The sequence below is a fragment of the Bos javanicus genome, chromosome 8 (genome assembly GCF_032452875.1).
Source record: "Bos javanicus breed banteng chromosome 8, ARS-OSU_banteng_1.0, whole genome shotgun sequence".
Taxonomy (NCBI): domain Eukaryota; kingdom Metazoa; phylum Chordata; class Mammalia; order Artiodactyla; family Bovidae; genus Bos; species Bos javanicus.
Genome location: NC_083875.1, coordinates 10,865,581 through 10,880,131, shown reverse-complemented (window position 1 = coordinate 10,880,131; position 14,551 = coordinate 10,865,581). Strand labels below are relative to the sequence as shown.

Genomic DNA, 14,551 nt, shown 5'->3' with positions numbered 1-14,551 from the left:
TGGATCTTCATTGCTGTGCTTTGGCTTGTCTAGTTGCAGTGCTCACACTCAGTAGCTGCAGTGCTCACACTCAGTAGCTGCAGTGCACGGGCTTAGTTGCTCTGCAGCACACGGGATCTTAATTCCCAGACCAGGGGTCAGGATCGAACCTGTGTCCCCTGCATGGGAAGGTAGATTCTTAGCTACTGGACCAGCAGAGAAGTCCCTCTTTTGGTATAACTTTTCTCTAACTTTGAAATTATTGCAAAAGATAAAAAAAAACTTGCCATTACACACCCACCTCCAGATTAGCTTCTCCTCTAGGCATCTGTTAATAGCAGCAACCGTCTCCCAAGTGCCCGAGTTCAAAAATTTTGAGATCACCGTGGATTCCTCTCCCCTGCTGCTCTTTACCCCACCAACCAACCACTCACTGCTGCTACTAAGTCACTTCAGTCGTGTCCGACTCTGTGTGACCCCGTAGACGGCAGCCCACTAGGCTCCCCTGTCCCTGGAATTCTCCAGGCAAGAATACTGGAGTGGGTTGCCATTTCCTTCTCCAATGCATGAAAGTGAAAAGTGAAAGTGAAGTTGCTCAGTCGTGTCCGACTCTGAACGACCCCATGGACTGCAGCCTACCAGGCTCCTCCGTCCATGGGATTTTCCAGGCACTAAGTGCTGTCAATTTAAAAAAAAAATATTGTTCACAAGGACTTCCCTGGTGGTCCAGTGGCTAAGACTCCGTGCTCCCAATGTAGGGTGCCAGGGTTCCATCCTTGGTCAGGGAACTGGATCCCACATGTTGCAACTAAGAGTTCCCATGACACAACTTAAAAAAAAACAAACCCGTTTGTAGCAACTAAAAGACTGAAAATCCTGAGTGCTGCAACTACGATTTGGTGCAGTCAAATAAATAAATAAAAATGAAAACAAAAAAATATTGCTCACATAGCCACCTTTTAAATTAAACTTCCATTTTTGTTTGTTTGTTTGAATGACATTTCTTTCCTCACATAATTGTTTTAGGGAGTGCCTGTGAAAAGAATGTGTATAATGTAAAGCAGGGTAGATTAGATAGAAGGTCCTATTACTTCATCTCCAGTCTGGATTACTGCTGTTTACTGCTGTAATCTCCTAACTGGTCTTCTTGTCTTTGGTTGCTCCCTTCAACAACCCAGTGTGTATATGGTTACCAAAGTCATCTGCCTAAAAGCACACCTGTATCCTTGCCGGGCCTTACTTCCCACAGCTGACAGTGGGGCTTAATCCATTTTCTCTGGGAAGTCTGATGTGCCATGAGCTGAACCAAGGTGGTCTGCCCTTGTGACCCTTCCCCAATTCATAGAGAAAAGAACACTTAATGGATAGAATTTCCTCAACTTGTAAGTCCCCCCCGCTCCATTTGTTTTTCTACAGTAAGGATCCAAACTCTTATCTGCTAGCATTGAAGTGTTAGTCGCTCAGTCATGTCTGACTCTTTGCGGCCCCATGGACTGTAGCCCGCCAGGCTCCTCTGCAATTCTCCAGGCAAGAGTACTGGAGTGAGTAGCCATTCCCTTCTCCAGGGGGGTCTAACCCCTGAAGAAGACCCAGGGATCGAACTGGTGTCTCCTGCATTGGCAGGCAGATTTTTTACTGTCTGAGCCACCAGGGAAGCCCATCTGCTCGCATTAACTGATGACAAACAGCAAGTAAATAATAAAAGATTTGGCAATTGCAGGTCATATTTATTTTAACAGCTTGGTTTTCTCCCAGGCACTCAGGCTGGTAGTTGCGATCATTACAATGTTAAAGATATGGTCTTTTTCTTTCTTAAAAATTGTTTCTCTTTGGGATGATGGAATGAAATATATCAAAATTTCATCATAGCACATTAGAGAAAACACCGCCCTCCCAAGTAAATACTTTGGCCTCTTCTTCAGAGTTTATTCAACCTTATCACTGCTACTCCCCTTCATGAATCCTTGACTTCAGAAAAAGTTTTCTAATCTCTGTTCACATTTGCTTTTTTCTTTCCCTCTTTGCATAAACAATTTTATCTCCCTGGAACTCTGTCCTGGCCCACGCCTTGCATACAAATCCCATCCAGCCTTAAAGGAACAAATCAACTCTCTACTTGGTGAAAACCTCTAAAATCATAATAATCTCTTGTTCTAACTCACAATTGTATGTTGCTATGAAAAGTGCATGGGAAAAAACCAGAATGGTATACAACAGTGTTCTTCAAACATAAAAGAACATAAGAAATATCCGGGAATCTTTTTAATTAAAATTATTTATCTATTTGGCTACACGGAGTCTTAGTTGCCACATGTGGGATTTTTTTTTTTTTTTTAAGATGCAGCATCTTAAAAAGGGATCCTGTAAAGGGATCTATAGTTGTGGCATGTGAGATCTACTTCCCTGACCAGGGATCTAACTCGGCCCCCCCCCCCCCGGCATTGGTAGCAGGGAGTCTTAGCCACTGGACCACCGGGGAAGTCCCTCCAATTGTTTCTTTTCTGTAAGAAACCTTCCTGTTACATTATAGTTCCCTTAATTGCAAGGATCCTGTTCACCTTTAGAATCCTTTATGGAGTCTCAAAGAGAAACAACTTTTCTAAGTACAAAAGGATGGTATCTTTGTTAAATACACTGATGACAAGTGGATGGGGGCTCATGAAAAACTCAGTTATTAGTGTTTCAATGATTTATCAAGGGAGTAAATAAATAAATAAGTTGGGCTTTTCCACAAGACAATCTTATAATAGAGTCATCATTCTCAACTCGGGGTGCATTTTCCTCCCAAAATTCTAGATCACCTTACGCACCCCGATTTTTATGCACTCTCCCAGAATCATCAGCACAGAGTCATAAGAGTGTCATATCCCCCTATTGGGGTTGAGAACCATCATAACAGGAATTGAAGGAGTTGGTGGTATTTGTTAAGATAAGGTTATTTCAGTCCTACTGGGTTAGAACTGCGCCTTTCTGAGAGTATATAACTTTTTAGTTCTTTGACAACTGATGAGTAAGGGAGTCTGCTAGACAAAGTGGGGTAGAATATGCCGGGTCTAGGAGTTAACCTGCGTCTCCACGTCAGCAGGCAGGGCAGACCACCCCGACAGCTCACCCGCTCTTGCACAAGCATTTCTAGACCACCTGAGCTTCCACTTATGTGCGATGGTGCACTCAGGAGAAGGCAGAGCCTCTCATTCCCAGCTTCTGCCACTCAATGGCACCTGTGTATTTTTCCTTACAGTACACACACTGTTTTTTTTTTTGGCCATACCGCTCAGCATGTGGGATTTTATTTATTCATTTATTTGGCTGCACTGAGTCTCAGTTACAGCACTCAGGATCCTAGTTCCCTGATCACTGAACCCGTGCCCCCTTCATGAGAAGCGCAGAGTCTTAACCATGGACTCCCAGGGAAGGCCCCAGATTATTTTTTTCTTATTCCTCACAGGTAGGATTTTTGGGGAAGCAAATCTCTTCCTCTGTAAGGAAACTGAGAAATTAAATGATGCCCCCACCCACCCACAACCATGAAGCCGAGTGGAGCAACCCTATCAGAAGTGCCTAAGACCCCTCCCGCCCCATCTCGTGTTTAGGAAATAAATGAGACAGCCTCAGCGGCTGAGTGTGAGGTGCTGGCAGAACACCCAAAGCACAAACACCCTATAAATCGGGGGAAAAAGAGGATGACGTGAGGGACGGTGGCTGTCCTCTAGGAGAGAGATTTGGGAGTCGTCATCATAATTGGGTGAAGCTGACAGAGCTGAGCACCTCTCAGGCAAAACCTCAAGAATGTCCACGGAGTCAACAGAAGGTCACTGCAGATTCAAGGAACAGACCACGATTAAGGCACGGACCCCATGGACTGTAGCCTGCCAGGCTCCTCTGTCCATGGGATTTTCCAGGCAAAAATACTCCTGGAAAAAAAAAAAAAATACTCCTGGGTTGCCATGCCCTCCTACAAGGGATCTTCCCAACTCAGGGATCAAACCTGAGCCTCCTGCTTCTCCTGCACTGGCAGGCGAATACTTCACCGCTGAGCCACCCGGGAAGTCCCGTGAGTGGAATGAACACCCTTATAAAGGAGACCCCAGAGGTGAGGACACAGGAAGGAGGTATGGGGTCTGACCAGACACGGAATCTGCGGCACCTTGATCTCGAACTCCAGCCACCAGAACTGGGAGGAATAAATGTCTGTGGTTTTTAAGCCCCTTGATCCACAGTATTTTGCTTTGGCAGCCCAGACTGGACTGAGACACCATGAGAGTAAAATTGCCACGAGGTGAGGGCTGAGACCGGGTTTCCTGGTTTAAGGAGAGGAGGGAGGTATTAAAGAACAAAAGAGAGATACACATGGAACTTGCAAGAAAGTGTTTAGTGAAATGAAGGAGAGGAATAGGGCTGAGTCCAGTGATAACGGTGTAAAGACGAGTGGTTACGTGTGGGGCGAAGCATGTAAGGCACCCGAAAGACACTAAACTGAGATAGTGTGGTCCCAGCACCAAAGTGGACGGAACCAGGAGCCCAGATGGCTGGGACACTGGTCATAGCAGGGGCCATGCTCAGAAACTGTGGCTCTCTCCCTCACCAACATGCATGATACACGGTCACGAGGGTCTTCACTTCTCCAAGGCACCTTGGCAAGACATAAGGCTGTACGTGAAACTGGGCTTAAAGACACATCTCTCTCTGTCCCTTTTTAAAATTAATTCTTCCATTTTTAAATGTTATGTTTTAGTAGAATTAAGTAGATTCATATTGTTGTGCAACCTCCAACATCATCCATCTCCAGAACTTTTTCATCTTCCCAAAGCGAAATTCAGTATCTATTAAGTACTTGGTGGGACTTCCCTGGTGGCCCAGCCATAAAGAATCTGCCTTGCAATGCAAGGGACGCAGGTTCAATCCCTGGTTGGGAAACTAAGGTCCCACATGCTTCGGATCAACTAAGCCCATGCACTGCAATTAGAGCCTGTGCACCAAATCGAAAGATCCTGCGTGGCACCATGCAGATTGCATATGTCGCAACTAAGACCCCACACAGCCAAATAAACAAATAACTTAAACGATACAGTCTTGGTTTTAAAAATAAAAATAAATGCTTGGTACCCCTGGTAACCCCCATTCTACTTTCTGTCTCTATGAATCTGACCACTCTAGGGACCTCCAATAAGTGGAACCACATGCTGTCTTTTGCCATCCACATTACAGCATGTGTCAGAAGTGCTTTCCTTTTTAAGGCTTGATACTGTTCCCTCGTATGTTACGGGCTTCCCTGGTGGCTCAAGAATCTGCTTGCCAATGCAGGAGACCCAGGTTCAATTGCTGGGTCGGGAAGATCCCCCGGGGAAGGCAATGGCAACCCACTCCAGTATTCTTGCCTGGAGAATCCCATGGACAGAAGAGCCTGGCGGGCTACAGTCCATGGGGTCGCAGAGTTGGACATGGCTGCGCACATGTTGCACTGCATTTTGTTTATCCATTCATCTGTCAGTGGATACTTGGGTTGCTTCCGCCCTTTGGTTATTGCAAATAACACTGCTATTAACATGGGTGTACAAACAGCTCTCTGAGTGGCCACTTTCCATTCTTTTGGGAATATACCCAGAAGCAAAATTGCTTGGATCGTATGGTAATTCTATGTTTGATATTTTTGAGAAACCACCATACTGTTTTCCATAGCAGTGGTCGTTTTACCTCCCCCCCCCCCAGCAACACAGGAAACTTCCAATTTCTCCACATCCTTGCCAACACTCGCTATTTTGTGTTTTTAATAAGAACCATACTAATGGATATAAAGTGGTTGGTTGGTTTTTTTAAATAAATGCTTCTTCCTTAGATTATAAATTCTTCAAAAATTATGTGAATATTAGTTTGATTCAAATGGAATCGAAGGCTTGAGCTGAAAGAAGATTTTCCTAAGTGTGGCGGTGTAAATATTCAAAACTCCCCCAAATTAGTTTAAAAACATTTCTGTCAATGTCTGTCCTGTCTCAGGCTCCAAGACCTGAACTCAGATCAGTGGGGAAGGAGCGCCCTCTTGTGTCCTTTCTCTGCCAGTGTCAGTGACTAAAGAAGGTAGGGGAGAAAGGACTGTTTCACTCCAAGGACAACGCCAGTCACGTGTCTACTGGGTAAAAGAACTTGTGAAAACACGGACAGAGTGAAACTAGGGTCTTTTAAAGAAATCCCAATCTAGAAGGGGTAGAGGAACAAAATACATGCAGAAATAACAATAGAAGGCTATGCAAAATGGATGGATTATCTATTAAGACTCTGCAGGAATTCGGTCAAGAGTCACATCAAAATACAAGTGTGGCTGGTTACACAGGAGCTCGGGTTGGCTCTCGGGTTTCTTTTAAGGCTCCAGTTCTAGAAGGTCCCTGACCTAGGAGGGCAGCCTCCCTGTCGGGACCCCTTTCATGGCTGTCAGTTTTCCAGAGTCGCTTCGGAGGTTTAGACAAGCTCGCTGTACACTCCCATCTTTGGGAGGGAGGCCCTGGAGACTCCTTCTGTGGTCCTTTCTTTCGTGTAGTATCCTGCTCATGCCTACCTGTCTCTTGAGTTTCATCTCCTTCCCCCAACCCTCTGGGCTTCCCTGGTGGCTCAGATGGTAAAGAATCTGCCTGCAATGAAAGAGACCCAGGTTCGATCCCTGGGTGGGGAAGATCCTCTGGAGAAGGAAATGGCAACCCGCTCCAGTATTCTTGCCTGGAGAATTCCATGGACAGAGGAGCCTGGTGGGCTTGCAAAGAGTCAGACACGACTTAGCAACTAACACACAATACCAACCTCCCTAAACAGGCTGTCGATGGGCACACTGTCTCCATAGCCTTGATGCTCACAAAGATAATTATACAGAAAGTACGGCTTTCAGAGTTTTGCGGGTTTCATCACTGTGGGGACCAGTTACAGAGGATGAAGATGCTCTCTTGCAAACCTTGCTCCATCAGGCAAGCAGCCTTCAACTGGCCTCTTAGGGCCCTGAAGGAGACAGTCCTTACCTTGTCTGCATCCTGCTGGACTGCTAAATAAAAACAGAATCAAGGCATGGCAGTACATGGAACACATATCCAACTGGGTAGAAACTAGGGAACTCACTGGTGGAAACAGCTGTTCTTCAGAGTCAGACACAGGTGTGTTTTAATTTTTTTTTAATATATCTTTTTAAAAAATTTACTTATTTAATAATTTTGGGCCATACCCTGTAGCGTGTGTGATCTTAGTTTCCTGACCAGGGATCGAGTCCACACCTCCTGCACTGGGAGGTGGAGTCTTTTTTATGTATTTATTTTGGCTGCACTGGGTTTTCACTACTGCATAGGCTTTTCTCTAGTTGTGGTGAGTGGGGGCTACTCGCTAGTTGCGGCGCACACGCTTCTTACTGCGGTGGGTTTTCCAGTTGGGAAGCGTAGGCTCTAGGACGCACAGGCTTCGGTAGTTGTGTTCTGCGGCTTGTGGAATCTTTGCCGACCAAGGATCGAACCCGTGTCCCCTGCATTGGCAGATGGACTTTTAACCACTGGACCACCAGGGAAGTCCCCACAGCTGGGTTTAAAGCTCAGCTCTGCTGCTCTGTGTCTGTGGCCCCCAGGGCATGTTAGTTTATCCCCGTTCAGCAACTCTGAGATGGGAATAACAGTCCCCACCTTCCTCTCTGGTAAGATTTTCGTGAAGCTTAAACAAGACAGAGTACACAGACCTTGAGGAAGTATCTAGCGTCATAAATGTCCCTCTGCTTCCCCCTCTCACCACAAACCTCCTCTCCAACCTGAGCACGCCGAAAGTCTCCTGGCTGCATGGGCCGGAGACCTCTGGGGCAGCTGCACAATAACTGAGATTTTAGGTCACCAAGAGCTGTCTGGGAAGCAGAAGAAAGGCTGCTTTGTTTTGTATTCTCACGCAGGGTGCAGTGGGGAAGGTATTTCCAAACCGTCTAAATTACTTCCCAAGACTTTTTCCAGTTGCCCAAGCCAGCAACCTGGGAGTCATCCTTGACTGCTCCTTCTCTCTCACCTCCCAAACATGTATTTCTAAGGCCTGTTACTCCTCCTTAAGACATTGCAAATCCTCCGGGTCTCTCCATCTCCCCACATCATTTTACTTTCGCTCTCCATCGCTGTTCCCTGAAAAACCACCACAGCTTCCTGAATGGCCCTCAATATCATCCCTCTTCCTCATCACCCAGCAGATAGAGCTCTTTCTAAATGCAAGTCTCTGGGGATGATGGGAGAAGGTGGGACATTGGGACTGACACTTATAAACTACTGATTTGCATGCACACCTGCTAAGCCCCTTCAGTCGTGTCCGACTCTTTGCGACCCCGTGAACTGTAGCCCACCAGGCTCGTCTGTCCGTGGGATTCTCCAGGCAAGAATACGAGAGTGGATTGTCATGCCCTCCTTCAGGGGATCTTCCTGAATCAGGGATTGAACCTGTGTCTCTTAGTCTCCTGCATTGGCAGGCAGGTTCTTTACCACCAGCACCACCTGGGAAGCCCCACACTATGATACTATATATAAAATAGATAACTAATGAGAATCTTCTATAGAGCACAGGGGACTCTACTCAGTGCCCCGTGGTGACCTAGATGGGAAGGACATCCAAAAAAAGACAGCAAGGAGATCCAAACCAGTTAATCCTAAAGGACATCAACCCTGAATATTCATTGGAAGGACTGATGCTGAAGCTCCAATACTTTGGCTACCTGAAAAGCCAAACTCACTGGAAAAGACCCTGATGCTGGGAAAGATTGAAGGCAGGAGGTGAATAGGTTGACAGAGGATGAGATGGTTGGATGGCATCACTGACTCAATGGACATGAGTTTCAGCAAACTCCAGGAGATGATGAAAGACTAGGAAGCCTGGTGTGCTTCAGTCCATGGGGTCGCAAAGAGTCAGACACGACTGAACAATAATATGTACAGCAAAGTATATAGCAGAAACTTACACAACATTGTAAAGCAGCTACACTCTGATAAAAATTTAAAAATAAAGTCACACTGCAGATTACAGAAAATAAATAAATATTACAATAATTTGCTATAGGAAAAAAAAATCTGGTCTCAGCAAGTTGCTCCCCTACTTAAGATCACTTACTGATTACTTGCTTCCCTGGCAGCTCAGTTGGTAACGAATCCGCCTACAATGCAGGAGACCCTGGTTGGATTCCTGGGTGGGGAAGATCCCCTGGGGAAGGGATAGGCTACCCACTCCAGTATTCTTGGGCTTTCCTGGTGGCTCAGGTGGTAAAGAATCTGCCTGCAACGCAGGAGATCTGGGTTCAGTCCCTGGGTTGGGAAGATTCCCCTGGAGGAGGGCATGGCAACCCACTCAAGTATTCTTGCCTGGAGAATCCCCATGGACTGTGTAGTCCACGGGGTCCAAAGAGTCAGACACGACTGATCAAGGAAGCACAGCACAGCAGCACTGAGTACTCAGCTAGCTCCAAAAGAAAGCCTTACCTCCTGAGCATGGCTCGGTTCCTGTTTGGGCTCCTGCCTTTTTTCCAGCTTTTTTCCCATCAGCCCTGCTGCAACCCTCCTCCTCCATGCACCAGCTCTACTGTACTATTGACACCTCTACATATAAGGCTCAGCGACCCCGAGCTTTCCCGGATGTGGGATTTTTAGTGCTAAAACCAGGACAGCCCCAGGCAAACCAGGATCCTGGTCACCCTAGTTCTGTGTATCATCTTCCTCAATCCTGAATGCTCCCCCTTGTCTGTCCCACCCCGTGTTTACTATCCAACTCCTCACCTCTGTTTCTGCTTGCACATCACTTCTGCAGCCCCCAGGGAGTGGTTTACTCGTCCTATCTAGGCGCTCTGGGGCTTCCCAGGAGGCACGGAACAGAAAGTGACAGTGTTAGTCGCTCAGTCGTGTCCTGACTCTTTTGTGACCCCATGGACTGCAGCCCACTAGGCTCCTCTGTCCATGGAAATCCCAGGCGAGAATACTGGTACCCATGCCCTCCTCCAGGAGATCTTCCTGACCTGGGGATAGAACCCAGGTCTCCCGCATTGTAGGTGAAATCTTTACCATCTGAGCAACCAACGGTGCTAGTGGTAAAGAACCCGCTGCCAATTCAGGAGACCCAAGAGATCCCTGGGTCTGGAAAAGGAAATGGCAACCCACTCCAGTACTCTTGCCTGGAGAATCCCATGGATAGAGGAGTCTGGTGGGCTACAGTCCATGGGGTCTCAAAGAGCCGAACATGACCAAGTGACAGCACAAATGCTCAAGTTCTCCTGGCAGCAACCACTGTTGCTACTCTGTCTCTCTTCAAGTTATAAACTCATTAAACAATGAGGCTTTTTTTTTTTTTTTCCTTTTACCTATAATCTCAGAGCCTAGCGGAGATTCTGGTGCACAGTAGGTGTGCAATGAAGTTTTCTTGATTTAATGACTATCAGTATCAAGTGTCATCTATTTCATATCACTACGCAGGATGTTATGGACTGAATGTTTGGCTCCCCTCCAAAACTCATATGTTGAAGTCTTAACCCCCAGAGGGGCTGTATTCGGACATGGGGCCTTTAAGGAAATTCGTGAGTGTGTGCTAAGTCGCTCAGTCATCTCCAACTCTCTGCGACCCCATGGACTGCAGCCTGCCAGGCTCCTCTGTCCATGGGATTTTCCAGGCAAGAATAATGGAGTGGCTTGCCATTTCCTCCTCCAGGGGATCTTCTTGACCCAGGGATCAAGCCTGTGTCCCAATGCAGGGGGCCTGGGTTTGATCCGTGGTCAGCAAACTAGATCCTACATGCTGCAACTAAAGATCCCACATCCCACAACTAAGCCCTGGTGTGGTCAAATAAATTAAAAAAAAAATTCAAGTAACGCTAAATTCAACACTACACTTTTAAAACAGCACATGCAGATTGAGCCTATTCCTGTTACACTCACTCTATCTGTGTAGCTCTCTATCCATCTTTCTATCTGTATTTGTTATAATGGTGTTCACCAATTGTGGATATTTGTAGTATTTCTGTGACCGTAAAATCAGGATGATTTGAACTTAGGGAAAAAAAGAAGAGACACCAAGAGATCGCTCTCTCTCCCCCTCCCTCCATCCCCTCGCCTTTTCCCCCTGCAAAGTCACCCAGGAAAGACCCTGTGAGCACACACTGAAAAGGCAACCCAAAGGGAGCTCTCAGCAGACATCCACCCTGTCAACACTGGGTCTCAGGCTTCCAGCCTCCAGAGTGGTGAGAAAACAAATTTCTGTTGTTGAAGCCACCAGCCTATGGTATTTTGTTATGGCACCCCCAGCGCGATAACACAGAGGACGTACCCAGTTCATATAACCATGCTGTAACCATTGATGGGTGTGGTCACACAGGCACTCTCCTGAGGCAGAGAGCTGCTTTATATTCCAAAATAGTTCCAGTAATACTTCCCATCCTATTTTAAGAACATAAGTGTTCAACATGACAAGATTGACAAACCTATTTTTCTATCATTCTGCTTTACTTCTGCAAACAAGTATCTTAGAATAGTAACTTCTGGGACTGGAAATGGTTACATGAATACTTGGTTCAGTTTTGAATGTATGACTAATATTTTTTGCAGCTAAGTAGCATTTTCTGTCTTCCGATGACACTTTAAAGCCCATTTATGTTACCTGAGTATGCATAATTAATTCCTCCTTTGGAAATGGCTTTGTTTTCTCCACTGAGCTGGTGATTCTTCATCATCCCACTCAAATTCCACTGCTCCCCTCCCACCCCCGGCCACATTTGTCAGCCTGTTCCCTGCCTCAAAGCCTGCCGTCTACAAGCTGTAGCCCCCAGGCTTCGCTGTTCTCAGTTCCTGTTTCTCAGCTCTTGACCAAGGGAAGCACTATCAGAGTGTGAAGGGAGGAGTGTGAAGGGTGGGGAGAGAGAGGGGTGGGTCTTCTCCCTCCCTCCCTGCCAGAGCCTGGTCTCCACCATGGATGCCTTCCTCTGTCATACAGAACCCACGCTGGGCGGCCCCTCTCCTATGACCACAGCTCTGGATGGGTTGTAGGAATAGCACACCCTTTCTCTTTTGTTTCTCAGGCCCAAGGATGATAGAGGCTTCTGCTGTTAATAGTTCCCAGTGGCTTCTCCATTCGTCTTGATTCTCTTTACCTTGCCCACAGTGTGAGTTAAGGGTTGAGTTGTAACCCCTGCCCCCCATTCCTATATTGAAGTTCTAACCCCCAAGATCTCAGAATGTGACTGTCTTAGGACAGTGTCTTCAAAAAGGTAATTAAAGTTAAACAAAGTCATACTAATCCAACCTGACTTGTGTCCATATAAAGAGGCCCAGGTGGCACTAGTGGTAAAGAACTCACCCGCCAATGCAGGAGACATCAGAGATGTGGGTTCGATCCTTGGGTCTGGAAGATCACCTTGGAGGAGGGCATGGCAACCCACTCAAGTATTCTTGCCTGGAGAATCCCATGGACAGAGGAGCCTAGCGGACTACAGTCCATGGGGTGGCAAAGAGTCAGCCACAACTGAGCAACTTAGCATATACACAGTGAGAAGATTAGGACATTGGCATGCAGAGAAGGAAGACAGTCTGTGGGGACACAGGGAGAAGGCAGCCGTCTGCAAGCCAAGGAGAGAGGCCTCAGAAGAAACCCACCCTGCCCATATCTTAATCTTGGACTTCCCAGCCTCCAGAAAATAAATGTCTGTTGTTTTTAAGCCACTCATCAATGGTGGTGGTGGTCTAGTCACTCAGTCGTGTCCAACTCTTTGTGACCCTGTGGGCTGTAGCCCACCAGGCTCCTCTGTCCATGGGATTTCCCAGGCAAGAATACTGGAGTGGGTTGCCATTTCCTTCTCCAGGGCATCTTCCCAACCCAGGGATCAAACCCAAGTCTCCCACATTGCATGCTGTTTCTTTACCTCTGAAACATCAGGGAAGCCCACTTATCAATGGTACTTTTGTTACAGCAGCCTAAACGGACTAAGGCTTTGTTACAGCAGCCCCACCAAAACTGACACCACGGTCAATCGTCCCATCACTAAACTGCTTGTGGAGCCTTGGGGATGTGATGGTTATAACCTTCTCGGACCTTGTCTCACACAGCCAACTTCACCAAGGATCCTGTCATATGTCCCTTTATCCACTCCACAGTATCTATCATCACATTCCTAAGTTTATAAATATGTCAATGTTTGTGCGGTGAATACCTGTTCCTGAAATACTGCAGGACTCGCTTTCACAATAAGGTTCCTAAGCCGTTTCTAAGCAAGGATCCACGTGACATCCAAGTCTCTGTGTAGAGCATCTTGTCGTTTTTGGAAAAATCTCTTCACATTTTTTCACATCAGCTGCTGCGGGAAGGCCTGGGGTGATGACTGAAGTCCAGAGAGCCTCTGGAGATGCCGTGTGAGAGTTTTTGTTGCTGCTTCAGTGGCTGGGAGGCCCAGTGGCTGGTGAGGAAGCCAAGCAAGGTGAGCTGGGACGTGTAGGGAGGCCCTGGGTTCTGCATTTAAGGAGCTCTAGGGAGAAAAAAGATACCACTGGAGTGAGAGTTGTTAGAACAGCAGAAAAAGCTATCTAATTCAACTTATTTAAGGAATATAAAGGGCTTCCCTAGAGGCTCAGTGGTAAAGCATCCACCTGCCAAGCAGGAGATGTGGGTTTAATTCCTGGGTCGGGAAGATCCCCAGGAGAAAGGAATGGCAACCCACTCCAGTGTTCTTGCCCGGAGAATTCCATGGACAGAAGAGCCTGGTGGGCTACAGTCCACAGGGTTGCAAGAGTCGGACACACCTAGTTACTTAACCAATGACAAAGTCATATAAAACAATTTTATAAAATCGTAGGACGGGATGGGATTTATTGAGACGTCCCAGTCTCACCACCTTCCCCCTCATGCAACCCCTCAAGCATTGAGTTACTCCTAATAAATACATTTCTTTGTATCCAAAGCACTTTCACAACCACATTTCATTTGAGCCTCAAGGAAATTGTGTGAGGTAGATAGGGAGGTATTAACGTCTCCATTTTACAAATAAATGAAATCGAAGAGCAGGTAGTTGAAATGCCAGCGTTCAAGGAGCTAAAAGGTGTTAGAGCTGGGCCTGGAGACTCGTGATCCTCAGACCAGGTGGGTATTGATAGAGTTCCCATCGTTTACCCTCCCTGCTAATCTGGGCATGCGCACTAAAGACTGATGTCACACGTGGACATTCCATCCAAAACTCACAGCGAGGAAGGACTTCTCAACATCTGGCCGTGAGCAGAAAAGGCAGAGGAAGGGAGAGAGCAAGAGAAAGACATAATACAAGCTGAGTTTACAGGGAACAGGAGGGGGCACATGCACCCTTATCTCAGCCCCAACTGGGCAGAGCAACACAGGAGAGCAAGCAGATGGACAGAGGCTGAGCCTCTCCGAACACGGTCCCCTTCCCGACTCCATATTCAGCTGGCAGGTCCCAGGAGTCAGGTCATCCGTTACCTCCCTCTAATGCTCTGATGGGTGTGTTTGCAACACACAGGGTTTCCATTAATCTGGGGAAAATGCTACTTTAGGCTTTCACTGAATCAGAAATTGCTGCAGCCATGACTGCTGTTTCCCGTGAACTGGG

The 14,551-nt window shown here is 46.9% G+C and overlaps 1 protein-coding gene across 3 annotated transcripts in view; it reads right to left on the bottom strand.

Annotated features, from left to right (window-relative positions):
- Positions 1 to 670: 670 nt before the first annotated feature.
- The window catches only part of FBXO16 (F-box protein 16), a 63,852-nt gene continuing 49,971 nt past the window's right edge, over positions 671 to 14,551 (bottom strand). The window contains exons 8-9 of one of the 3 annotated variants that reach the window (XM_061425052.1): positions 14,170 to 14,192; positions 671 to 13,459 (exon numbers count right to left, since the gene is read on the bottom strand). In XM_061425052.1, coding sequence (XP_061281036.1) covers positions 13,450 to 13,459; positions 14,170 to 14,192 — 33 coding nt within the window. In that variant the 3' untranslated portion in view covers positions 671 to 13,449. The remainder of the gene's footprint in view (positions 13,460 to 14,169; positions 14,193 to 14,551) is intronic. The other 2 variants (XM_061425051.1, XR_009737933.1) reach the window with 2 other exon arrangements.